The following is a 26,379-nucleotide window of genomic DNA, read 5'->3' as shown; positions in this document are numbered from 1 at the left end:
ATGTCATTGAGGTGTGTTTTCCCTTGGAAATGAACATTCCCTATAAATGCCGCAAAACTGTATTCATTCGATGTAGTAGATGTCGTTTCAATTTATGTCTTCCATGTCTGTATGACAAATACCAACCTGCTACGTTTGATGTCGAGAGCACATCCGACGAGTAATTGTACGTTACTCTTGTGGTTGGCACTGCGATTTACTATATTACTGAATAACGTCATTTGCATCATTATTTATCGAGGTTTTACTTGAGTTTTTCAAGCCTGTCCCTCTTCCTTAAAAAATTAATTAAAAACAGTAAGTAGACAAATAACGTGAAATTCACTTAAACTTCATGAAAATGTACGGTTGTTTTTTCATTATCTACATCTACATCTACATGGATACTCTGCAAATCACATTTAAGTGCCTGGCACTTACCCCTTCAATGTCATATAAATTAAATAATGTGACCAGTGATGAAAAATTATAGGCTGAAAAATGTATATTGGCAATATTCTAACCGTCGCCTCATCCACGACCCTCTTCCTATGTGCAATCGCTAACCGCTTTTTTTTTCGTGGATCTATCTTCTTAGCTAGCTAAGTTTAATCACCAAAAATAACAGAAGCAAAAATCAGTTCTACCCTTACTTGGCTCCGCCACTTAAACTCTACAAAAAAATAAAAAATAAAAGGAAATGAACTATTCCCTTTTCTGGCATTGCCTCTAACTATTCACAAAAACCACTTGACCACAATGACTTCTTACAGCCTGCATCATCGCACAGATACATCAGTTACGTGATAGGCGCGTAAAACTTCTCCTGTGATTTTCTCGAAATTGGCGTAGTAGTGCACCTTACTACTTGCACGTTATGTAGTTTTAATGGAATACTAGGTGTACAAAGTTTGACGTAAATCCGTGATCTCAACGCTGTGGCCTCTCCTTGTCAGTTTAATCAACCTTCCCACGCCCGGGTTCCCGGCTTCGATTCCCGGCGGGGTCAGGGATTTTCTCTGCCTCGCGATGACTGGGTGTTGTGTGATGTCCTTAGGTTAGTTAGGTTTAAGTAGTTCTAAGTTCTAGGGGACTGATGACCATAGATGTTAAGTCCCATAGTGCTCAGAGCCATTTAATCAGCTATCTACTTTGAATTGTACACTCCACAGTTTCTGTTGATGCTCTTGTTAAACTGAGCGTAAACTGTCAATAAAAAGTACTGAGTGTAACTTGTGGCTGTCCTGAAAAACTTAATTTCAACAGTCACTAATTTTCCCCTGCAGGCAATGCTTGTTCTCAATAAATTTTCCAAATTTTCCCTGAAATATTTCGTCTCTACATTTCTGGAGGTAGGAGTAACCTATTACCATATTTGATCCATCTTGAATACTTATCTGCAGTCAAATTATTTTGCGTACACAATCCTTAATAATTACACGCAAGATGGCGCCGATAGGAAAGTGTAGTGATATTTCGCTCTCGTTAAAAAGGCAAAAAATAAACAGTTATTCGCGTAGAGAATGTGAAAAGCGAGTGATCAAATGTGTTTTAGGCGTAAAAGTGCAACTTCTGGTTACACATCGTTAATATGAAATCCATCAGTGATGATTTTTCCCTGGACATGCCACGGCTGTTTACGTGACGAAACGGCGTATCTTTTTAAGTGCAGTGGACTCGGAAAACGAAGTCATAAATCTACAACAAAGTTGCATTGAAACAATAAAAACGGATATATTGACTATAAAGAAAGAAAATTATAGATTAATGCGTAAAAAGCAGTGCTATGTGTGCGAAATAAATCAAACGGAAAAGCAAGACCGGGAAAATACATGTGCGCCTAAGAACCCTACAAACAACACAACCAGCGTTTCCGATGTCACGATAAACTCAGCAAGCAAAAACTTGCAGATAAATATAAATGAAGGATGGAGGCCTACAATATAAGAAAAGGCTGTAGTTATGCAAGGGGACGTAAATGAGTTTCTAATAATTAGCGATTCGTTGCTGAAAAATATCGCTGTCCCCAACTGCAAAATCGACGTCAGATCGAGAATTAGAATGCAACAACTTGGCAAACATTTTAAAAATATGGTAAATTCATAACAAACGAATACAAAACCAGATTCTGGAACCAAGACTAATTACAGTGTTGTCTTTATAAACGTTGGAACAAATTCGTTAAGAAGCATCAGCGAAGAAGACATAATTATCGAAACACGAAATATGATTCATACGGCAAGAAGTATCTATGAGGGATTTCGGTGATACTTAGCGGAATCATAAAAAGGTCACTGAGTGCAAATATACCTCTAAAATAAATTATGCTGTCAAAGAACAGTGTTATCATCTTGGAGCAGTTTTCATAGACCCAAACAAATTTCTATGTGAAAACTGCCTGGGGAAGGATGGCATGCGTTTAAACAGATTAGGATCTGTAACAGTCATTAAAATGTTTACAGGTGCATGCAAAAAATCAGAAGCAAAGGAAACTTAATATGGCCTGATGGGGATGAAAAATCAATTGCTGCAGCTGAAAAAAATATAAACACCACACAAAAAAGGAGGTACTGCAGAATATGCTCTCAGAACGCAACCCAGAACACGTAAGACAAAAAAAGAAAAGTTGCATAAAAGTACTGCATCAGAAATTCAATATATTGGTAACAAAAAACTGGAAGCAGAAGTAGTCCTAGGTGATATACACCCAGTCATACTATGTATCAGTGAACATGGTCTAACTGAAGGTCAGATCGTTAACTTGACAATAAATGTCTATATCTTATCCAGTTACTTCTGTAGATCTAAACATGAAGGTGATGGAGTTTCCATATCTATTGAAAGAGGAAAGTCCCTAAAAACTGCAAACACTAAAGTTGTGGGATTACTCACAGCTAGAGAAAAAGACTTTGAAATTATTGGTGTAGTGATGTAGTGACTGATGATTTTAGATTGTTTTGTGTGTACAGATCACCAAGTGGCAAGATTAACATATTTATGAAAAAAATTGCAAACTTACTAAGAAAGAATATGAGGAAAACATCGTTATATGTGGAGACTTCAAAACTGATATGGGAAAAGAATCGAAACCAAGACAAGATTTTGAAGAATTGTTAATACAATACAATATTAAGACGCCAATATCCGCACCAATAAGCGTGACTTTTCAGAGTCAGACAGTTATTGACAACATCATTACTAATATCAGTAGGTGTAGCTATGAGATATATGTAGTACAAACAGAAATACCTGATTGTCATAGACAGCTGATCTGCTTCCACATTAATAAAGACGTAGAATAAGAACCAAAGCAAACAACCAAAGAAATCAGGAACATAAGTGAGCAAAATATTAATATATTTAGAACAATATTAAGCAGGGAAACCTGGAATGAAACCCAATAGGTGCAGAATGCAAATGAAAAGTATGATTCATTCGCTAAATTTTATGTAGCATTCGCCAAAGTAAAGACAGGAGAAAAGATGCAGGATCAGACAAAGTGGATAACCAGTGACATAACAGAACTGCAAAGAAAGTTGCAGGATCTGAGACGGAGGGGTGAAGCTGAAAATTACAAAATGCTACGAATAAAGTATAGAAAAATAGTAAGAGACCTAAAAGCAAGAGCAGTTGATGCCACCATAATGAACTCAAAAAACAGGCAGCTTGGAATTAATGGTGAACTAAATGAAAAAGCTTGATCGAGAAAATGGAAGAGATGTCAGGTCAATGAAAATAGACAACATAGTGGTTACAGGCGGTAGAGAAATAGCTAACATACGCAATGATAACTATATAAATGTGATAGAGAACTTAAAATTTGAATGAAATAGTCCACTAAAGAAGGTTAGTTATTAAAAAAGTAAACAGAACCATGTTCTTGAAACCAGTCACAGAAGATGAATTGAAGAAAACTACACAAAAGCTGAAGTCTAAGGAATCAGCTCGTGATGACGAAATATCGAATCATAGAATAAAACAAGTAAGTGAGGAAATAATCTCACCAATGCTGGATATGGCAAACAGGTCTTTTAGAGATGGAATATTTCCAGAAAAACTGAAGATAAGTAGCGTGGTAACAGTGTACAAGAAAGGGGATGAGAATGACCCCAGACGGCCGGTGTGGCCGAGCGGTTCTAGGCGCTTCAGTCTGGAACCGCGCGACCGCTACGGTCGCAGGTTCGAGTCCTGCCTCGGGCATGGATGTGTGTGATGTCCTTAGGTTAGTTAGGTTTAAGTAGTTCTAAGTTCTAGGGGACTGATGACCTTAGATTTTAAGTCCCATAGTGCTCAGACCCCAACAACTACAGGCCAGTTTAAATGATATCAGGTTCCCCAGAAATCCTGGATATACTTATGTATAACATATTAGTTGATTATCTGGACAAATACAACATTCTTATACCATCACAGAACGGTTTCAGGAAGAATAAATCTACAGAATCAGCGATTGCTAGACTGACAGAATATATTATAGATTCCTTAGACGAAAAACAAGTTGTATCTGCAATGTTTCTGGAGCTCTCCTGAAATACTGATAAGAGAGTTGGAAAACTATGGTATCCGAAGGCAAGCAGGAGAGTGGATAGAATTATACTCTTGCAACAGGAAACAATATGTACCAATAGGGAATGCATATCAGTCAGAAACCAAAGCCATCAAATATGGGGTGCTGCAAGGATCCCCAATCGGGCCATTGCTGTTTAATCTGCTTGTTAATGACATAGGTGTTGAAGAGAGAGAGAAGAAAATATTGTATGCAGATGACATGACAATACTGAACAGTGATCAAAATGTGGTACAGCTTGAGAGAAGAGCACACTTGTCTGCAAACACCACAGCTCAGTGGCTCCTGGAAAATGGACTTGTTATAAATCTAAAAAAAAGATTATGTATGCAGTGTTCAGAAATAAAGAGAAGGCTGTGCACATGGGTTAGAGGTGGATGAAATGAGTCTGGAAGAAGCGTAATACACTAGACTCTTAGGTATTACTGTGGATAACGAACTGAAATGGAAACAACATATTAATTCCGGCTGTAATAAACGCAGCTCCGTCATATTCATAATGAGGCAGCTATCACAGTATACAAACAGCTTATGTGCAGTATACCAAGGACTTTTCGAACCATACCTGTAGTATGGAGTGATGGTATTGGGAAAATGAAACATTCAAGAAATAAAAAGGTGTTCACATTACCAAAGGAAAAAAAAAGAAAATGTCCAACGTAGTTTTGGACGAAACGTCAGGGATAGAAGAGTTCCATGGACCATGGCTATACAACCCGGAAGAATTCTCGGCAGTTATTTCTTATAATCAGTGGTGTTAGAATGTAAGAAAAATGATTAGGAAGTATGTGATAATAAATGTCTTCTATTTTTGACGTGTCATGTTTTACATGTACACTCACTGTACGCTATGTAATCCTATCAAATCAAATTCAATTCAATTCAATTCAAGATTATCACACTAGATATTGACATTATTTACAGCGATAAACATCCCTCCACCACCTGGATCAAACCCATTTTTGTAATTTACATTCCAGTCAGAAATAAAAATTTCGGTGCTATTTACTTCCAGTTTAACCCAGCTTTCTATTCCTAGTACTGGCATTACGAATGTTAGAGTTTATAAGCAAGACTTTCCCGAGACCTCTCCATGGACTCTCTTGCAACTATCCGATTCTCTCATCTGAAATAATTCTGTAGTAAATGGGGTGAAATGCTCTCCTATTCAAAACCAGTAACTAATTTTTTATTGGGTCTGAGGAGTGGTTACTTTTTCACAAGAATCCATATGTGTACACCATACATATTTGGCTACCATTGTAATCACTTCCTGTCTTTAGAGTGAATATAAGCTGTTGGGGGAGGGGAGGTTCTATAGTTTTCCATTTTATAGTGGATGTTGATAAATCCTCATCTAGGGCATTAAAGAATCATCTGACCTCTTATTTAAGCCCTGCACTCAGCTACAAACCAGACGACCACGATCAGTTTTACAAACAATGCTGCATAGTGCTAACTCAGCTTACAATTCACATGCAAAATGCAAAGTTATCTGATTTTACCAATTCCGCCAGCTACTTGTAAGAATCAAGAATGGCCTCCCATTCCAAATGTTGGGCATTATTCGTGCCAGTGTGAGCCATGATTTGCAGTCAGCTGCACCCTGTGCATTCAGCCTTCTCCAGATCTTAGATGACACTCCCCCCCCCCCCCCCCACTAAATATATCAAGTAGGCAACTGCCATTCTTCGAAGTCTGTCTGCTATTTCCCTGAGGAATTCCATCACACACCTAATGCTGAAGGTCTCAGTGACTAGCAACCATACTTCTTTGTTGTCCAAAGCTTCCAAGGTAATCGCCCTCAGTCCCAACGCTCAAACGTATTCTCAGCAATAGGTATGACTTCAAATTTGGTTTTAAGGTTTAAGGGAATAGCTATGCAGCCAGGACCCCCTTTCACTTTCTACCCAGAGATTCACAATACTGTCACATTTTTGTCATTCACATTGATTCATAGCAATGAACAGTTCTATCCCACTATCATACGTTTTCAAGAGACTACGCCCTACTAAGAAGCAGAGCAATATATTAAATCAAAAGGGAACTAGCATTGTTTGTGTGAGATCAACAAACTTCTGAAAATACATGAGTCATAATGGATATACAACAAGAATGATGCACCCAAAAGGAATTGATGGATTATTGTTGAGTTATGAAAGGGATTTGAGTGAAAAATGGTCAGTTGTAAGAGTTCAACTCTTAGATAGCTATTCTAGCATAAGAGCTTTTCTTGTATGGGCACAAAGATTATATGTGGGGAAAATGAAATATTGGTGTTATGTCCATGCCATTACTGAGACTCATGGAGGAAGTGTGGTAAACAGTTCACTATATCAGCACTATTACTTCTTAAATTTTCAGTCAACTCATGTTATGACTATTTGTAATAGAATCTAACTATCCAATACTTGATATTACATTTAGTTTTTCAGCACTGACTAATATTTCTCTTTATGCCAGCGGCAGAAGAGATATAAATTACTAAAAGCATCTTCAGAGGCGTGAGACATATTTACGTTATTTGAAGGATTGAACACCGTGTGTTGAAACTTAAATGTGGGTTTATCTCTCTATCTGTCAGAAAAGTCACTGCTCGTAGTAACTGACGGAAAGTCATCGAGTAAAACAAGTAATGTCTGGTGTTCGTCAGGGAAGTTCTATACGCCCTCTGCTGCTCGTGATCTACATACATTACATAGGAGACAATCTGAGCTGCCTACTTGGATTGTTTGCTGATGATGCTGTCGTTTGCCATATTTTAAAATTGTTAGATCAATGAAACCAATCGCAAAATGATTTAGACAAGATATCGGTATGGGCGTAAAGTGGCAATTGACTAAATAATGAAAACTGTGAAGTTATCCGCATGAGTACTGAAAGAAATCTGTTAAATTTCGGTTACATGATAAATTACGCAAATCCAAAGGTTCTAAACTCAACTAAGTACTTAAGGATTACGATTGCAAATAGCTTTAGCTGGAATGATCACCTAGATAACGTTGTAGGTAAGCAGACCGAAGACTGTGAGTTACTGACAAAACACTTTGAAAATGTAACATATCTACTAAGAAGACTGCTTACACTACGCTTGTCCGCCCTCTGCTGGAGCATTATCACTGCGCGGTGTGGGACCCGCATCAGATGAGGCTGATGGAGAACATCGAAACAGTTCAAAGAAGGGCAGTTCGTTTCGTATTATCACGAAATAGGGGAAAGGGTGCCAAGGACATGATAGGTGAACTGGGGTGGCAATCATTAAAATAACGGCGTTTTTCATTGCGACAGGATCTTATTGTGAAATTTCAGTCAGCAACTTTCTCCTCCGATTGCGAAAGTTGCGCTCACACATGTAGGAAGAACTGATTATCATGATAAAATAATATAAATCAGAGCTCGCATAGAAAGTTTGTTTTCTCCTGCTCTACGTTCAAGTGTGGAACGGTAGAGAAATACCTCAAAGCTGGTTCAGTGAACCCTCTGCCGGGAATTTAATTGTGAATTACAGAATAATCAAGTAGATATTATGTGGATCTGGCATATGCTTTTAGTTTACTACAGTATGTCATTTTCAGTGTGAATTTATGCAGAGCTTACCTTGTACTTGCAGTTTACTTCACTTTTATTTAGAATCAAATAACAGTTGCAAATTAGTTTTTTCCTCTTTATTTCAGACAACTTGAGCCATTTTGTGTGTACAAATGGAAGAAAATAGTAAGCTTAAAAATATCTCAAAGCACTAGCGTTGGGGGAGTTCTCAGTCATGCTATGAAACACTACTGTATGCTGACAGCTTGCCAACAAGCTTCAAAACATTGCAAACATCCAATCATTTTCATTTTATACATCACTGGAGTTTTCTGGTTTATAAATGTCCAGAGCAGTTACTGTAAAATACTTACACAAATAGTCTTAATCTTTAAGCCACATTTACTGCATAACACAGTTTTTGAATGTGAAGTGTCCATTACTTGCTTTTTTTATATACAGCTTAGAGACATTTGTTTTTATAGTAATGTTTCAAGAAGTCTTTCATGATTATACTTGCAAAGATGATAGAAAACCACAGTACAACATTGTCTACTTATTGAATAATGCGACTAGATTACAGATAAAAGTAAATTCAACTACTACATTTGAAATAGATACACATCATTCACAAACATTTTTATAGAAATAGTGAAGTATTTAGAAAATTCTAATATATATTTGATAGGTGTCTCACGTATAGTTAAGTATGAGAGAGCCATTGTAGGATGACTGATGCCATTGAAATGCCATATGAAAATCGTTTTGTGATCCAATGGAGTCATTATCAGAGTTTCAACTTTCATGTCCAGTGATTTGTAAAATCTTATATTTGCCGATGCTAAACAATCTTGTTTCAATAACATTTGACATTCAAGCATGATAATAAACTTACGGTGCTGGATATAATAATAAGTATTAGTCTTGGTGTGATATAGTTATTCACGCAACTGTAAATTTTTCAAATTATAATTTCTGTAATAAATAAATAAATATTCATATCCAATAAAGTGTAATAAAGGCTGAGTCCAGTTTACCTGGCTGTCAGCACTATTCATTTAAATGAATGATGTTATACTGTCTGAAGTCATTGGCTACATATTAATGGATAAGCCATCTCATTATCTAAAACAATAATTTTTTCCAGACCTCTTCTCCAGCAGCTGATATAGTATTATCAAAAGGGTAACACTGAAAGAAACAAATTTTGAAATAGGATATACTTTCACCTGATGATTATGTTTAAAGTAGCATTTATGAAGAAATTTTGTCATGTACGTTATAATGACAAGAAATAATTGCTTCTATATGATGAAGTAGGTTGGTCACAAAAGCACTATATGTAATATAAAAAAGCAAGGAGACGATCCTGTAGTTATTTCTGTAATTCAGTGTGATGAAGTGCTTTTCACATAGACTCAGAATCCTTTACTACAAATCTGTACTGGTCCAATGTTACTGGGTCTAAAATGCGAGAAACAGAAGATCAGGCCAGGTGCTAAATGATTTATGAATGCGAGGAAACTAGAACTCACATGGGGTCACAGTTTTCAAATCTGAATGGTGTATATGTATGGAAGAAACTGGAAACTGACTGCAAACTGTGCCTAATTGAAAGTAAAGGCTATGAAATAACAGATAGTATGCAGCAAATTATTGGTATTCATTCTTGTCAAATACACTGATCAGCCAAAACATATGACCACTGCTCACGGCGCTACGGGCACATGACTTGGTAACAGAATTGGAGCATACACGGACTTAGATCACCCTAGCGAAGATATGAGTTGCAAATCTGAAAATCCACTGGATAAGCGACTTTTACAAAGGCAGATTATTATTACGCTGATCCTGTGAACTAGTATCTCGAGAACAGTGAAGTTGGTCGGATGTTCACATGCTGCTGCCATGAGCATCTATGGAAAGAGGTAGGAGGACAGTGAAACTACCAGTAGGCGCTAAATGGTTCGACGTTCACGACTCTCCGCAGAATGTAGGATAAATGGCGATCTGTGGCATATCTGCCGAAAGAGAACAATGCTGGTACACGCACAAGTGTTTCGGAGCACACCGTTGATCGTACGTTGTTGATCATGGAGCTCCGCAATGGTCCACCTCTATATGTTCACATTTTGACCAAACAACATCGTCAATTACGATTGCGCTGGGCACGGGACCATCGGGATTCGACCGTCGATCAATGGAAAGGTGTCGGCTGTTCAAGTGAATCACAGTTTTGCTACACTGTGTCGCAGGTCGTCTCCACAATCGCCGTCATCAAGGTGAACGGTGGCTCGTAGCTTGCAGCGCGCCAAGGATGTCGACTGGTGGGAGGAGTATTATGCTATGAGAGACATTATCCTGGGCTTGCATGGGACATGTGGTGGTAATCGAAGACGCGGCGATAGCTGCAAACTACCTGCATCTCTTCATGGTGATGTGTTCCCCGACGATGAGGTCAGCTTCCAGCAGTATAATTGTCCGTATCTAGGAGTCAGAACCATGCTACAGTGATTTAAGCAGCATTATAGTGATCTCACGTTGATGTCTCGGCCACCAAATTCGCTTGATGTAAATCCTATGGAACCCATCTGGATCTATATCGGGCACCATCATCGCGTACGTAAGTCAGCGGTCCGTTATTTACGAGAATTACGTGACCTGTGCGTAGATATCTAGCGCCATGTACTACCACAAGCCTACCGACATATCGTCGAATCCCTAGTACGCAGATTCTGTGATGTATTTCGTTCCAAAGACTGTCAAACAAGCTATTTCGCAGGTGGTCATAATGTTTTGGCTCATCAGCGTATGTTCTTCCACTCTTGTAACAATATTGCAACATATTTTCGCACCATAGCAGTTATGTAGAATATTATCAATTCTTCTAACGAATTTTATGTGGAAACATTCATTCACATACTTTTAAAAATGTCAGTGACTTACTTCTTCTTACAATCCAAATTCAGTATTACATAAATAGTTAAACACATAAAAAATATTAATGGAGGAACTGTTTCACCAGAGCATGAGTCTAAGTGGCAACTTGTTAAGAATACAGTATCAAAAAATGAGAGCCAGATACATGTTGTTTGTATATGACAAACATATTTTGACTGCAGACTGCATGAGTTAGTAACGTAATTTCACTGTTGTACATTATCTAAAACAATGGATACTATGGAAACCATTGTAGTAATGGTAAAGAATTTGATTGACAGAAAAAGTAAAAGATCAAGAAAGGTATCATTCCAGTATGAAATCGGGGAATATGAGCTTGGAATGATACTTTGTAAGCCGTTGAAGAGTAGATTATGAACTTTTAGTGTTCAACAGATGACTTTACTTCACTATACTTCTTAAATATTCCCTTTATATGCTTAGAAGTATCATTTTATTATGCATATGCATTAGAGATCGCAGTACTCAACCTTTCAGTTTCAAACATTCTATAAAACCATCCCTTTAAGTACAAAGTATTAGGCTATGGTGAATTCTGTAACTGGTCTACAGTTAGCAACACCTTTATGTGCCTATACCATGCTCATCATCTCTTCCATTTGGCAAACGGATATCTTTTCACATGCCATTGTCTAAACTGTAAAGAAATTTCCATTATGGTATGTGACAAAAATATATGTGCCATAACTGTCACATACAACTCGGAACTACGATGTTTGAATTTTAATAAACTGCACTTTTGAATGGTTAGTTACTAAATTGTCTGGATTTTTATTTGTAATATCAGGTACGTGACAAATTAGATAAAGAATGAAAGCACTTTGACTGAGTCACTTTCATGGTAATCACTGAGTGGTGATAAGTCCTTATGTACATTATGTTTGCACTTTTATTTTTCAGAGTAGGTTGTCTTGAGGGTACTGCGGTAAGGTTTATGATTTATGCTTAATTAGAACTATAGTGCAAGAACCACACTAGGTTTAAAGTTCATTAGATAAAGTAAATTAAGTTGTAAAAAAAAAAAAAAGGAAATTCTGTTACCCGAATGCGTGGACCCATTTATTGGAAACTTCTTGTCATTTTAGTCAAAGCCATTACCGTGCCTCTACTATCAATTTTTGATTTCATTGAAAGTATGCTCATGACCACACATTCTCTCCAGTCATGAAACTCATACAAATCAAACATGGACCATTTGGGATTACAGCACTAGGTTCAAGGATACTCTAGTTCAGTAGAACACAAGAAATTCGAAACTTCCAAGAATATTAAAATCACATATGGATTCAAGGTTCAAACCCTCACCTTTCACAGGCAGTGCTCAGAAAAAGCTGGGTTCTATGTCCAATCTGGCACACAGTGTTAAAACTGTTAGGAAGTTTCACAACTAAGTACACTCCAAGGTAGAGTGAAAGTTTCATTCTTTAGACAAGGAATGCATGTGACACACAGGTGCTCATTTACAGTCTAGCATTAGTATGAATGAAGGTGCTAGCTTTCATAAAGAACCCTTTCCTGATGGGCTTTATCAGTTTCAAGAATATAACGAAGTTATTGATGTAATAATTACTGGTAGATCAAACAGACAACTAAAATTTCTAAACAAATAGTGTTACATTTATGAACGCACTTGGTCGTACGTAACTAAAATATGCTGAAATACTCTGCTGGACACATTTAGCTATAGCATTGTTTTGGTACCTACGATATCCATATGTTTAGAAACGTGACAAAAAGGGAGAAGGGCACTGCTGAATAGAGAAGCAGACAGCAGAGAACATCACTGAATCTCGACATAGTCACCTAAAATTTCTTCAGTTGACTAGCGGTGGTAAGGTGTTCCTGTGAAGATATAGAGTTATGATGAGAGTAGACAAGAGTGTACCCTGGACCAAGGAATCTGAGCTGGAAGGAGAGGGGGAGGGTGGTAACTCATATTAGTGAATGGCAAATAGTTTTGATTTTCCACAATAAATAGTTCTGGGTGCATTTGTTACTATCCCTTTCCACTACATGCTGCTCTTTCTTCAAAATGATCTCAATTGCGAAAGAAATTTGAGACATTTAGCTGCAGTGGGGCACTGAGCGAATTCTAGGGCGGCAGATGAATATTTGTGTCTGATCGGGAGTACAACCCGGATTTCCCGCTTTACACGAGCGATCGCCTTAACCACGTCGGCTACCCGAGCGCGTTCTCCGTTGCCGCACGCTACAGAATAGCACCCCCTATCCATTGCTCCACTTGCTCGCAGCCCAGCTCTATTCCTGCAAGGCTTCAGATACTAGTGTGCATGTGCACTGAAACACCGCAACGTCGTCTGGTGTACATATTATATATGAATGGTGTGTGTTCTTTCGGACACGCATCTACTCATGTAGCAGCACTGAAATATTGCAACGCCGTCTGACGTATACTTTCTCTGTGATTGCTATCTGTTTTTTCGGACATGCATCTCCGAAACAACAGACATCATTCACATATAATATATATGCCAGACGATGGACCACTCTCATTGTAACACTACAGTTTCACAGGAAAGCCAGATCGTGGATATTCACCTGAAGAAATTATGGGTGACTATGTCGAGGTTGCCCCCCCTCCCCCTAACCGTCCTGAACCATGGACTCTCCGACGGTAGGGTGGCTTGCGTGCCTCAGCGATACAAATTGTAGACACACGTGTGGCTCGTGAAGTAGGGTAGCGGCCTTTTCAGCAGTTGCAGGGGCAATAGTCTTGATGACTGACTGATCTGTGCAGGTACTGCGAAGAAATGAAAGCAAGTGGAAACTAATTTTTCCCTTGGACATGCAGCTCTGTTGTATGTTTAAATGATGATGGTAACCTCTTGGGTAAAATATTCCGGAGGTGAAACAGTTCCACATTCGGATCTCTGGGCGGGGGGACTAGTCAGGAAGATGTCGTCATCAGGAGAAACAAAACTGACAATCTACGGATCGGAGCGTGGAATGTTAGATCATTTAACCGGGCAGGTAGGTTAGAAAATATAAACAGGGAAATGGACAGACTGGAGCTAAACATAATGGGGATTAGTAAAGTTCGGTGGCAGTAGGGACACGACTTCTGCCCAGAAGAATACGGGGTTACAAATACAAAGTCAGGTAGGATAATGCAGGAGCGGAGAAATGCGGCTAAGCTGCTATGAACAGCATACTAAACGCATTATCGTAGCCAAGATAAACACGAAGCCCGCGCCTACCTCAGTAGCTGAAGTTTACATGCCAACTAGCTTCGCAGGTGGTGAAGAGATTGAAGAAATGTATGGTGAGATAAAAGAAATTATTGAGATAGTTAAAGGAAACGAAAATTTAATAGTGATGGGGGGACTGGAATTCGACAGTAGAAAAAGGAAGAGAAGGAAAAAAGTAGAGGAATCCGCCTGGTAGAATTTTGGACAGAACATAATTTAATCACCGCTGACACATGGTTTAAGAATAATAAAAGAAGGCTGTATACGTGGAAGAGACCTGCAGATGCCGGAAGTTTCAAACTGATTATAAAACAGTTAGACTTAGGAACCAGATTTTAAACTTTAAGATATTTCCAGGGGCAGATGTGGACTCTGGCCACAATTTATTGATTATGAACTTTAGAGTAAAACTGAACAAATTGGAAAAAGGTAGGAAATTAAGGAGATGGGACCGGATGAGTTGAAAGAACCAGAGGTTGCTGAGAGCTTCGGAGGGAGCAGTAGACAATAGCTGATTAGAACAGGGGAAAGGAAACCAGCAGAAGACGCCTGGGTAGCTTTAAGACATAGACCTATAAATAGTGAAGGTAGCAGAGGATCAAATAGGTAAAAAGACAAAGACTAATAGAAATCCTTGGATAACATAAGAGATACTGAATTTAATTGACGAAAGGTGAAATTTTAAAAATGCAGCAAAAGAAGCAGGCGAAAGGGAATACAAACGTTTGAAAGATGAGACTGACAGGAAGTGCAAAATTTCTAAGCAGCAATGGATAGAGGACAACTGTAAGGATATAGAAGAATATTTGACTAGGTGAAAAATAGATACTGTCTTCGCGAAAATTAAACAGGCCTTTGGGGAAAATAGAAGCAGCTATACTGATGTCAAGAGCTCAGATGGTAAACCTGTCCTACGCATAGAAGGGAAAGCTGATAAAAAAACGTTCAAATGTGTGTGAAATCTTACGGGACTTAACTTCTAAGGTCATCAGTCCCTAAGCTTACACACTACTCAACCTAAATTATCCTAAGGACAAACACACACACCCAGGCCCGAGGGAGGACTCGAACCTCCGCCGGGACCAGCCCCACAGTCCATGACTGTAGCGCCCAAGACCGCTCGGCTAATCCCGCGCGACGGAAAGCTGATAGGTAGTAAGAGTATATGGACTCTCTATACAAGGGAGATGAACTTAAAAGCAATATTATGGAAAGAATTGGACGTAGATAAATATGAGGAGGAGGATCTGTCAAAGCTCTGAAAGATCTAAGCCGAAACAGAGCCCCGGGAGTAGACGATATTCCGTCAGAACTGCTGATATCATTACGAGAGCCGGCCATGATAAAACTCTTCCATCGCGTGTGCGAGATGTACGAATGTAGTAATTCCAATTCCAAGGAAATCAGTTGCTGAATGGTGTGAAAATGACCGAACTACCAGTTTGATAAGTCTTGATTGCAAAATACTAACACGAATCCTTTACAGAAGAATGGGGAAACTGGTAGAAGCAGACGTCGGGGAAGGTCAATTTGGATTCCGCAGAAACATATGAGCAAGCGAGTAAATACTGGCCCTACGACTTATATTGGAAGAGAGTAATGGAATGTAGTCGAATTAACTCAAGTGATGCTAAGGGGCCCACATTAGGAAACGAGACACTTAACGTAGTAGATGATTTTTGCCATCTGGGCAGCAAAACAACAGATGATGGACGAAGTAGAGGATATAAAATGTAGACTGGCAACTGCAAGAAAAGCATTTCTGAGAAAGATTCAAGTTTTAGGAAGTCTTTTCTGTGGGTATTTGTCTGCAGTGTAGCCATTTATGAAAGTGAAACATGGACGATATACAATTTAAATAAAAAGATAATAGAGCTTCCGAAATGGAGTGCTACAGGAGAATTCTGAAGATTAGATGGGTCAATAACGTAATTTATGAAGAAGTTCTGAACAGAGACAAGAAATTTGTGGCACAACTTGATCAAATGAAAGGATTATTTGATAGGACACATTCTGAGACATCAAGGGATCACAAATTCAGTATTGGGGAGAAATGTGGGAGCTAAAAGTCGTAGAGGGAGATCAAGAGATGAATATAGTAAGCAGATTCAGAAAGATGTAGTTTGCAGAAGTTATTCGGAGATGAAGAGGTCAGGATATAGTAACATGGAGAGCTGCATCAAATTGTAAGCAGATTGAGAAAGATGTAGTTTGCAGAAGTTATTCGGAGATGAAGAGGTCAGGATATAGTAACATGGAGAGCTGCATCAAAACAGTCTTCGCACTCAAGGCCAGAACAACACATGTCGAGGTTCAGTGATGTTCTGCATTGCCTGCTTCTCTATCCAGCAGTGCCCATCTCCAAAAAAATGTTCAAACGTGTGTGAAATCTTATGGGACTTAACTGCTAAGGTCATTAGTCCCTAAGCTTACACACTACTTAACCTAAATTATCCTAAGGACAAACACACGCACCCATGCCCGAGGGAGGACTCGAACCTCTGCCGGGATCAGCCGCACAGTCCATGACTGCAGCGCCTGAGACCGCTCGGCTAATCCCGCGCGGCTGTCCATCTCCGACTTTTTATTCACCTTTCTAAACACATTGACATCGTACGAGTCAAAAAAATGCTATAGTTAAATGTGTCGAAAAGAGCTTTTCGGCCCATTCTTAGTTATGTACGACTAAGTGCTTTCATAAATGTAACACTATTTGTTTGAGTTGTTTGATCTAATAACGATTATCACATCAATAATTTCATTACGTTCTCGGAACTGGATATTTAGGGAATACGCTTCGAAAACAGTCTGGTTTGAATGAACCACTGTGAACCTGAACGTAGGCCTAGAAGCGTCGGCTGGTCCAGTTTTGTCGAACGATCACACAATGGCAGCGAAGAAGCTAGGAGCACACTGCTGCAATCTACGAACGAGGCGGAGGACGTGTGCTACTCTGGCACAGTCAGTAAGGACGATTTTCACTGAGTACGTTTATAGGAAGACGAGGAGCGCTGGAGAGCTGGGCGTTCCGAGACTATAGCCTCGTCTCGGCCTCGAGCAGAGGCTAGGCGCGCTCCTGCGGCTGCTGCAGCGGCGGCGCGCGCCACAGGTCGGCCCCGGCGGCGCCCCAGCCGCGCGGCGTGTCGTACTGCTCCAGGGAGCTGAACGTGCTCACGTTCACCGCCTTCTTCTTGGCGGGCGGCCGCAGCGTCTCGTAGCGGCCGGGCCGGAACGACTGTCCTCCGAACTGCTGCTGCAGCTGCTCCGCGAACAGGAACGGCGTGGGCGTCGGCGTCGCCGTCGCCGAGGGCTGCGCGCCCGCCGCGGCGGGGTCTTCGAGGCGCTCCGGCGCCTTCTGCTGGGGGCCCATCAGTTTGATCGGCACGGTGACGGCGGCCGACGCCAGCTCGTAATCGGCGACGGTGTCCGCGACGACGGCGGCGGCGGGCTGCGCGACGGGCGGGGCGCGCGAGGCCAGCGGCCGCTCGGCGTCGGCGTCGGCGGCGTCGGCGTCGCGGCGCGGCTGCGGGCTTCCCGCCGCCTCCTTGGCGGGATTGGAGGAGCAGACGTCGGGCGCGGCGGCGGCGCCGGCCCCGGAGGCGGCGGCGGGCAGCAGCAGCGGCCGCTTGGCGTACAGGCCCCGCGGGCTCGTCCACAGGTTACGCACCAGCCGCTCGGCGCCGGGCACCGCGGCGCTCACCATCTCCTCCACGGACGGGAAGCGGCGCAGGTAGGCCGTCACCGACAGCAGCGCCGCCAGCTCCGACATCAGGAAGGAGGCGCACGCCACGAAGAACGACCAGCCGTAACGGTAGTCGAACAGCGCCGCCTGCTGGGTGCCGCGGGGGCGCTCCAGGTAGGCGTCGCTCAGCACCGACGCGAACACCACCAGGCCCCCGCCCAGCGAGAGACCTGAACACCGAGAAATTCTGTGTCCCGTTTCCTCTTTCCAATGAAACGTCTCTCTTATAACGGGAGACGATTAGATTTGTTTATAAATAAATAAATCTTCTGCTACCAGTCACGATATTTTTCTTTATTTTACTATTCGCACGACGCGTTTCGAGAAATAATTCCCATTTTCAAGTGCGTTTTTTGGTGTGTATTAAGCCATTTCTTTTGATGTTGTCAGTGTGTGTGAGTCTCCTTCATTTTGTCGACTTTTACTGTAATACATAAGAAAAACGCGATTTTTAGTTGGGTATCATTTCTTTTTGTGAGGTTGCTGGTTAAAATTTAGAAGAATTTGTACTTACAGTTTTCTAATGGTCCATTTGTATAGAGTCTATCACACACTTAACATCACACACAACTTGTACACTTTACGCATCGAAAATATCTTATAGAGGGTGTTACAAAAAGGTACGGCCAAACGTTCAGGAAACATTCCTCACACACAAATAAAGAAAAGATGTTATGTGGAGATGTGTCCGGAAACGCTTAATTTCCATGTTAGAGCTCATTTTAGTTTCGTCAGTATTTACTGTACTTCCTCGATTCACCGCCATGATTTCATATGGGATACTCTACCTGTGCTGCTAGAACTTATGCCTTTACAAGTACGAGACAACATGTGGTTCATGCACGATGGAGCTCCTGCACATTTCAGTCGAAGTGTACGTTTCTCAACAACAGGTTCGGTGACCGATGGATTGGTAGAGGCGGACCAATTCCATGGCCTCCACGCTCTCGTGACCTCAACCCTCTTGACTTTCATTTATGGGGGCATTTGAAAGCTCTTGTCTACGCAACCCCGGTACCAAATGTAGAGACTCTTCGTGCTCGTATTGTGGACGGCTGTGATACAATACGCCGTTCTCCAGGGCTGCATCAGCGCGTCAGGGATTCCATGCGACGGAGGGTGGATGCGTGTATCCTCTCTAACGGAGGACATTTTGAACATTTCCTGTAACAAAGTGTTTGAAGTCACGCTGGTACGCTCTGTTGCTGTGTGTTTCCATTCCATGATTAAAGTGATTTGAAGAGAAGTAATAAAAGGAGCTCTAACACGGAAAGTAAGCGTTTCCGGACACATGTCCACATAACATATTTTCTTTCTTTGTGTGTGAGGAATGTTTTCTGAAAGTTTGGCCGTACCTTTTTGTAACACCCTGCATAAACAAAACAGTTACAAAGATCTTCTTACAGGTACAATTAAAGAACACACATTTCCTGTTGACAGAAACTGAAAAGAAATACCTTACATGTATGAATCCAAAAGCATCACGCCTAAGAGCATAGCCAAAATTTAAACTGTGGACTACCTGTAAGTAGATCTTTGTAACTGTCTTGTTTATATAAGATATTTTCGATGTGTAAAGTGTACAACAAGTTGTGTGTGATGTTAAGTGTGTGTGAGACTCTATACAAATGGACCATTAGAAAACTGTAAGTACAAATTCTTCTAAATTTTAGCCACTAACCTCACAAAAAGAATTGATACCCAACTAAAAATCGCGCGTTTCTTATGTATTACACTTAATACACACCAAAAAACGCACTTGAAAATGGGAATTATTTCTCGAAACGCGTAGTGCGAATAGTAAAATAAAGAAAAATCGTGACTGGTAGCAGAAGATTTATTTATTTATAAACAAACTTATTATATCTACAGTCGCAGGCTTTGAAAAACCATTTATAATGAATCAAATCAGGGAGACGATTAGGCAGTGTTTGTCTGCGGGCTTAGGGAACAACGAGAATTAGCAAACGCAGACATCACCCGCAGGGGACACAGTGGACGTTGTAATTAAAGTACAGAACGCACCACAGGTCGCGTATTATTTGGTTTACTGTGTTGGTTTTGCTCTCCACACGCAAACATCTTCAGATATTCACTGATCTAGTGGCAATATGTTACAAGTTAAAAACACCACTTTGTATCTGGTGAAATGGGTTCTGCCTGAAACCAAATACACTACTGGCCATTAAAATTGCTACACCAAGAAGAAATGCAGATGATAAACGGGTATTGATTGGACAAATATATTATACTAGAACTGACAAGTGATTACATTTTCTCGCAATTTGGGTGCATAGATCCCGAGAAATCAGTACCCAGAATAACAACCTCTGGCCGTAATAACGGCCTTGATACGCCTGGGCATTGAGTCAAACAGAGCTTGGATGGCGTGTACAGGTACAGCTATCCATGCAGCTTCAACACGATGCCACAGTTGGCTCAAATGGCTCTGAGCACTATGGGACTCAACATCTTAGGTCATAAGTCCCCTAGAACTTAGAACTACTTAAACCTAACTAACCTAAGGACATCACACACACCCATGCCCAAGGCAGGATTCGAACCTGCGACCGTAGCAGTCCCGCGGTTCCGGACTGCAGCGCCAGAACCGCTAGACCACCGCGACGATGCCACAGTTCATCAAGAGTACTGAGTGGCGTATTGTGACGAGCCAGTTGCTCGGCCACCATTGAACAGAGGTTTTCAATTGGTGAGAGATCTGGAGAATGTGCTGGCCAGGGCAGCAGTCGAACATTTTCTGTATCCAGAAAGGCCCGTACAGGACCTGCAACATGCGGTCGTGCATTATCCTGCTGAAATGTAGGGTTTCGCAGGGATCGAATGAAGGGTAGAGCCGTCCTGACATTCGCCTGGAGCGATTCTGGGAAACCACTATAAATCTAAATCAGGGTAGCCGGACGCGTGTTTGAACAGTCATCCTCCCAAATGAGAGTCCAGTGTGTTACCTACCGCGGAACCTCATTGGCCTCTTAATCTTTGATACTGTGAAATAAATTTCTTCTGTTGGAAGCTCTTCGCTTTCCATATTTTGTGAGGTGGTTGTGTGGACCAAAAAAGAACAAAATGTCCAGTGAACATGGGCTCTTAAGTGAATTCCTTAAGAGCTGTGAACCCTTGTGCAACTTCGCTACCGTGAGACACATCTCTTCCACTGAACAACTGCTCATAGATCTTTAGGTATGCATTTTAGACCTCATGTTTACTAGACAATTGTTTCTTGTGTACTTGACTTTCTTGCGTCGAATGATGGTACCTGTCACATCCCCGACGATTGATCTTTCCTCGTGGGACATACTATATAGTATAGTGCAAAGAATACACGATGAAATTTGTATGCGATTTGGCAGTACACGAGGTTCAAAATTTAGTGCACTGTGCTGCTATCTGGCCTTGAATCGAGTCAAACTGAGCTTCAGTGACAGATGAGTGCACATCAATCCGTGCTGCTTCTACTCTATACCAGAATTCATCAAACAGACGATCGCGACTGGTTGTTTCATGGCAACCCATATCCAAATGTTTTCAATGGACGAGAGATCTGGATGAGATGCCGTCCAGGGCAACAGTCGAACACCCTCTCTACTGAGGTAGGTGAAGACAGCACAGGCAACGTGCAATATTGTGTTATCTTGTTGAAAGATAATGTCACTGATACACACAAGGCAACGCACAGCCATCGGCCTTTACACACAGGAAATGTAACGCCGCTGTCCAAATTACTGGTTAATCAGACCTGGTCAAGCAGCGCTCCACGAGCGAGTGAACTCCGTCTGCATTCCTGCTGAGTGCTCCGAAAACAGCGGAGAGAGGAGCTGAGGTATTAGGAGGAACAGGGAAATGAAGGCTGCAGCCAGAAGCGACTAAAGCAAATCACTCGCCTTGTCACTTGCCAAGCAGTTCGCTAACAGTACTACTTGCGTTAAATCAAATTAACCTTCTGCGTTTGCAATACTACGGTGTCTACGCCCTTGTCTAAGAAAGATAAAGTAGAGAAGCCACATCGTTAAGCTCCAAATGGGAATTGCCTTACTTTCTGCATAGTTTAAAGGCCACGCAAAGTACTTAATAAACCATTACAGTGTTATGAGCTTGAGAAAACTTCTTGCAACATCATTACAACACCAGCCACAAAGGCGATATGAAGCAACTTGTCTTCTGGCGAACGACAGTAAATGTCAGCTGAACTGAAGACGGCCATTAGGAAAAAAATTGGGTGAAGAGAAAGTAGAGTGGTGACAAAATCCCTTATGATCGACATCATAAATTATTTTTACTCATGAAGTCTCTTAACATAAGGGGAGAATCATTTGGTAAGAGACATTGCAGATAAGATTGATGCTGTCAAACAAAAAGTAATCTTATGGAAAAATCAGCTTCAAGTTCGTGATATGGAACATTTCCGTAACTCAAGGTAGTAATTTGTGGACCATACATGAGTGACTACGTTTCAGGAATTGAAACATTTCATCATGAATTCTCAAAGAGGTTTCAAGACATTGCACGACTGAAGACCGATTTTGACTTATTTGTCAGACCGTTCTCGCTTTTGGCTGCTAATGTACTTAATTACTTCCAACTTGAGCTGATAGTCGTACAGTGTAGCGACCAACTCAACGGTCTGTTTGTCCAATCCAGGAATTTATAAGACTTTAATAAAATGTTACGCCAAGAGCAACATCAGTGAGTTCAGCTCACCGTACTAGCCCCATCTAATGTATTTATTTAATCAAGTAATAAAAGTTATTTCTTTAGCCAAAAGATAAAAAGTTGAAATTAAAAATACGTGACAAAATTCTGCTTGTAAAAGTATGCTGCAATAATCGCTTCTTATAAGTAGTTGCACTATGTTGCAAAGACGTCTTGAAAAGCTACCGGCGCGTGCAGACTTCGCATATAGCCGTCTTACACACCTGCTCGGAATAGCGCAGTCTTAGGCGAAGCAGGAGTGCTGTGCACACTCTGCTGCGATCGCAGAGTGCGAGCACAAATCTTGGCCAGGCCTGATCTAGGTTTAGTGTACTCACACCATCACGCCTGGCGCTGGATCCGCACGACGGTGACGCAAGAAATCTGTCAACGTTCGTTTTCCACGGAACCTCCACACATGGGTATGTCCTTCGTAGTCCTGTATGCCATACTGGGACTTGTCCGAAAATACGACGTAGTATCACGCTCGTGTCCATTGTTGTCACTGGGCACACCACTGTCTGCGAGACTTACAGTCCGTGGTGCTCCAGTCGTCGTTATACTATCCTCATGGGAAGGAGATCAGTATTTAACACCCTGCCGACAATAAGATCATTAGAGATGGATCGCAAGCTCGGATTAGTGAAGGAATGGAAAGGATATCAGCCGCCCCTTTCAATGTAACTATCCCCCGGAATTTGCCTTAAGCGATTTCGGGAAATCACGGAAAAAGCTAAACCTCGAGGTCTGGACTCGGATTTGAATGGTTGTCCTTCCGAACGCGGGTACAGCGCGCTATCAACTACGCCACCTCTCTCGGTATATTAGTATAGATGCCTGTCTTGTGCAAACAAGTCCATTTCCTGATCCAAAGTACAGGACATGTTTGTGAGATCCTGAATAGCCGAGCGTCTGTCCTCTCGGGAGCTAGTTGCACAAGGCCACTGCGATCCAGCATGGCTTTGAGTACGTCCGTCCTGTAATAATGCATTTCATCATACTCACATGACAGTCGTGTGGCCCCGACCATCGCGAGCAGCAGTATCGTGGAATGATACGCTGCAGTTTCGATAGACTTCGTTGCTACCTCCGTCGAACTCCGACACGTGCTGCTAAACATATCTCCTCCTTACACTAGGCATAATACGATCTTATCACAAACAAACAACATTCAAATGGTATTTATGATGAGAAACCTGTTGTGTAATTCTTTTTACACAGGACACAGATGGCGTTATTCCTACGCACATTGTACAGTTGAAGTGAAATGCTAATCATTTGTATGTCGTCTTCACTGCATTACAATTTTTATGGCTAGCAGTGTAGTTTCCGTCTAATGGACGAACTGAGTAAGAGCAAGAATTAAAGTAATCGAAAGGGGTCAGTTTTCTGACCTGGTTATCTCCAAAAGTGGGACCATTACCTACGAAACCTCTGAGACTAATAGTCTAAAATTCACATTTTAACTTTAGATTATAATGTCGACTCCAAAACTCCCTAAACTACTTTTATAACACACGTGAAAAGGACTACAGCTTGTTCGTAAGTGGAGGAATGAAGTGAATTATAAGGGGCACTGAAATGAAAACGAGACAGATGAAAAAAAAAAAAAAAACGTAAGTACAGTGTTTATTATTTCAAAAGTGTTCGCCTAACTGTTAACACATTTATCCCACTGTGAGACAAGACGGTGGGTGCTTTCATGGGAAAATGTTTGTGGTGCCAAGGCGTACACTTCTTCGCCCGAAGCCGCGCGGTGTTCAAAAATGTTCAAATGTTTGTGAAATCCTATAGGACTTAACTGCTAAGGTCATCAGTCCCTAAGCTTCACACTACTTAATCTAAATTATCCTAAGGACAAACACACACACCCATGCCCGAGGGAGGACTCGAACCTCCGCCGGGACCAGCCGCACAGTCAATGACTGCAGCGCCTTAGACCGCTCGGCTAATCCAGCGCGGCCGAAGTCGCGCTGTCTAGGGCGTCTTGTCACGGTCCGCGCGCTTCCCTCCGTCGGAGGTTCGAGTCCTCCCTCGGGCATGTGTGTGTGTGTGTGTGTGTTGTCCATAGAGTTAATTAATTTAAGGTAGATTAAGTAGTGTGTAAGCTTAGGGACCTAAGCAGTTCGGTCCCATAACATCTTACCACAAATTTACAATTTTTTTTTCTTCGCCAGAAACAAATCGACGGCCACGAATGTCTTTCTTCAGAGCTGGAAAAATATGGAAATCGCACGGGGAGAGATCGGGATTGTATGGAGGATGTGTAAGGGCTTCCCAGCGAAACTTCTGTACCGTGGGCGGATCCACATTTTGCCAAGGTTGTTTCGACTACGCTGCACAAGTTTCTCAGGAAAGCTCTTACACATCGTGTATACAGTCCTGATCTCATGCCATTTCCAAATTTTTAGAGCTCTGAAGAAAGACTTCAGTGGGTATCAATTTGCTTTGGACGAAGAGGTGCACACCTGGGTACTATCATGATTCCGTGCGCGGGGTAGGCGCATTGCGGCGCATTGGACGCTCCCGGTTTGAGCGGTTCATCGCGTCGGAGGTTCGAGTCCTCCCTCGGGCATGGGTTTGTGTGTTGTCTTTAGCGTAAGTTAGTTTAAGTCAGATTAAGTAGTATGTACGCCTAGGGACCAATGACCTCAGCAGTTTAGTCCGATGGGAACTTACCACAAATTTTCAAATTTCCATGGTTCCGTAAGCAACCAGAAACATTTTTCCATGGAGACACTGACCGTCTTGTCTCACAGTGCGATTAATGTGTTAACAATTATGGCGATTACTTTTGAAATAATGGACGGTTTACTTACTTCATTTCCATCCGTCTCGTTTTGATTTGACTGCTCCCTATAATTAACAATGATACTTACCTATGAGCCTAGTTCATAAATCGTTCCTGTGCCTATACCGACTATAAATTGTAATCGGACGACCAGAACCAGGAACATGGGCTTCTTTGGCGACATATTAAATTGTTACATACCTCCGAGGATGTAGAGTCCACATGCGATGAGCATCTTGTGGTCACAGCTGCAGTGTCCCATTACGGCGAACAGCGTGGCGATTAGGATGAGTAGCAGACCCACAGCTTCAAACGGCATTGAAAGCCTGAAGAAAGACAAAGAGAAAATGTTTATAGAGAGCCATGTCACAAAAGGCTGCTTTAATTTACCTGCAAACTAGCAGTGGTGCTTCTTAACTATAAGTTGGAAATACCTGAGCGTAATAATTTTCCACCACCAATGTATTCCACAAGACGAATCTTCTGAGACGATTTTCATACAACGTGAGTACAAACAGCTAGTTAAATTTCTGTGTTTCTTTCATCTTAATTGAAATTCGTAAAATTGTGACTTGCGATGTTATTTTATCTGTCATCTGTTTGCGAACTGCGTAAATTTCAATACAACTCGAGTAAAAACATGAATAACTTTGAAAATTCAGCGTAAACAAATTTTGCCTAGATATCGACAGAAAATAGCAGCAGCGAATCGTTTTTTAAAGTAATCTTGTTCCTTCGTTCAAGGACTGGACCCTTGACCGTTTCGATTAAAGAAATGAGTAATGTATATTACCAGAATTTACTCTAGTAGCAGCCAAGTCCTGTGTTCCCATTGTTTCATATTTTATCCAACTTGACATATTACGTGACATTTCTTCGAATATAATGGTGTGGA

The 26,379-nt window shown here is 41.3% G+C and overlaps 1 protein-coding gene across 1 annotated transcript; it reads right to left on the bottom strand.

The window, feature by feature from the left end:
• Nucleotides 1-2,761: 2,761 nt before the first annotated feature.
• LOC126249420 (voltage-dependent calcium channel gamma-7 subunit-like) lies at nucleotides 2,762-25,803 on the bottom strand. The gene is made up of 4 exons (XM_049951073.1): nucleotides 25,686-25,803; nucleotides 17,849-18,156; nucleotides 17,394-17,503; nucleotides 2,762-2,813 (listed from the first exon to the last, which is right to left on the bottom strand). The coding sequence occupies exons 1-4, from the start codon at nucleotides 25,801-25,803 to the stop codon at nucleotides 2,762-2,764; spliced, it is 588 nt and encodes a 195-aa protein (XP_049807030.1).
• Nucleotides 25,804-26,379: the final 576 nt, after the last annotated feature.

Source organism: Schistocerca nitens, chromosome 3, assembly GCF_023898315.1.
Source record: "Schistocerca nitens isolate TAMUIC-IGC-003100 chromosome 3, iqSchNite1.1, whole genome shotgun sequence".
NCBI lineage: Eukaryota > Metazoa > Arthropoda > Insecta > Orthoptera > Acrididae > Schistocerca > Schistocerca nitens.
The sequence above is the reverse complement of the archived record's forward strand: the minus strand, read 5'-3'. Positions and strand labels throughout refer to the sequence as shown.

Coding starts and splice junctions, on each gene's coding strand:
- LOC126249420 (XM_049951073.1), bottom strand. CDS start 25,803: ATGCCGTTTGAAGCTGTGGGTCTGCTACTCATCCTAATCGCCACGCTG. Junction 18,157..25,685: donor TGGACTCTACATCCTCGGAG/GTATGTAACAAT, acceptor CTCGGTGTTCAG/GTCTCTCGCTGGGCGGGGGC. Junction 2,814..17,393: donor ACGTTCAGCTCCCTGGAGCA/GTACGACACGCC, acceptor CTCTTTCAATAG/ATATGGAAACTCCATCACCT.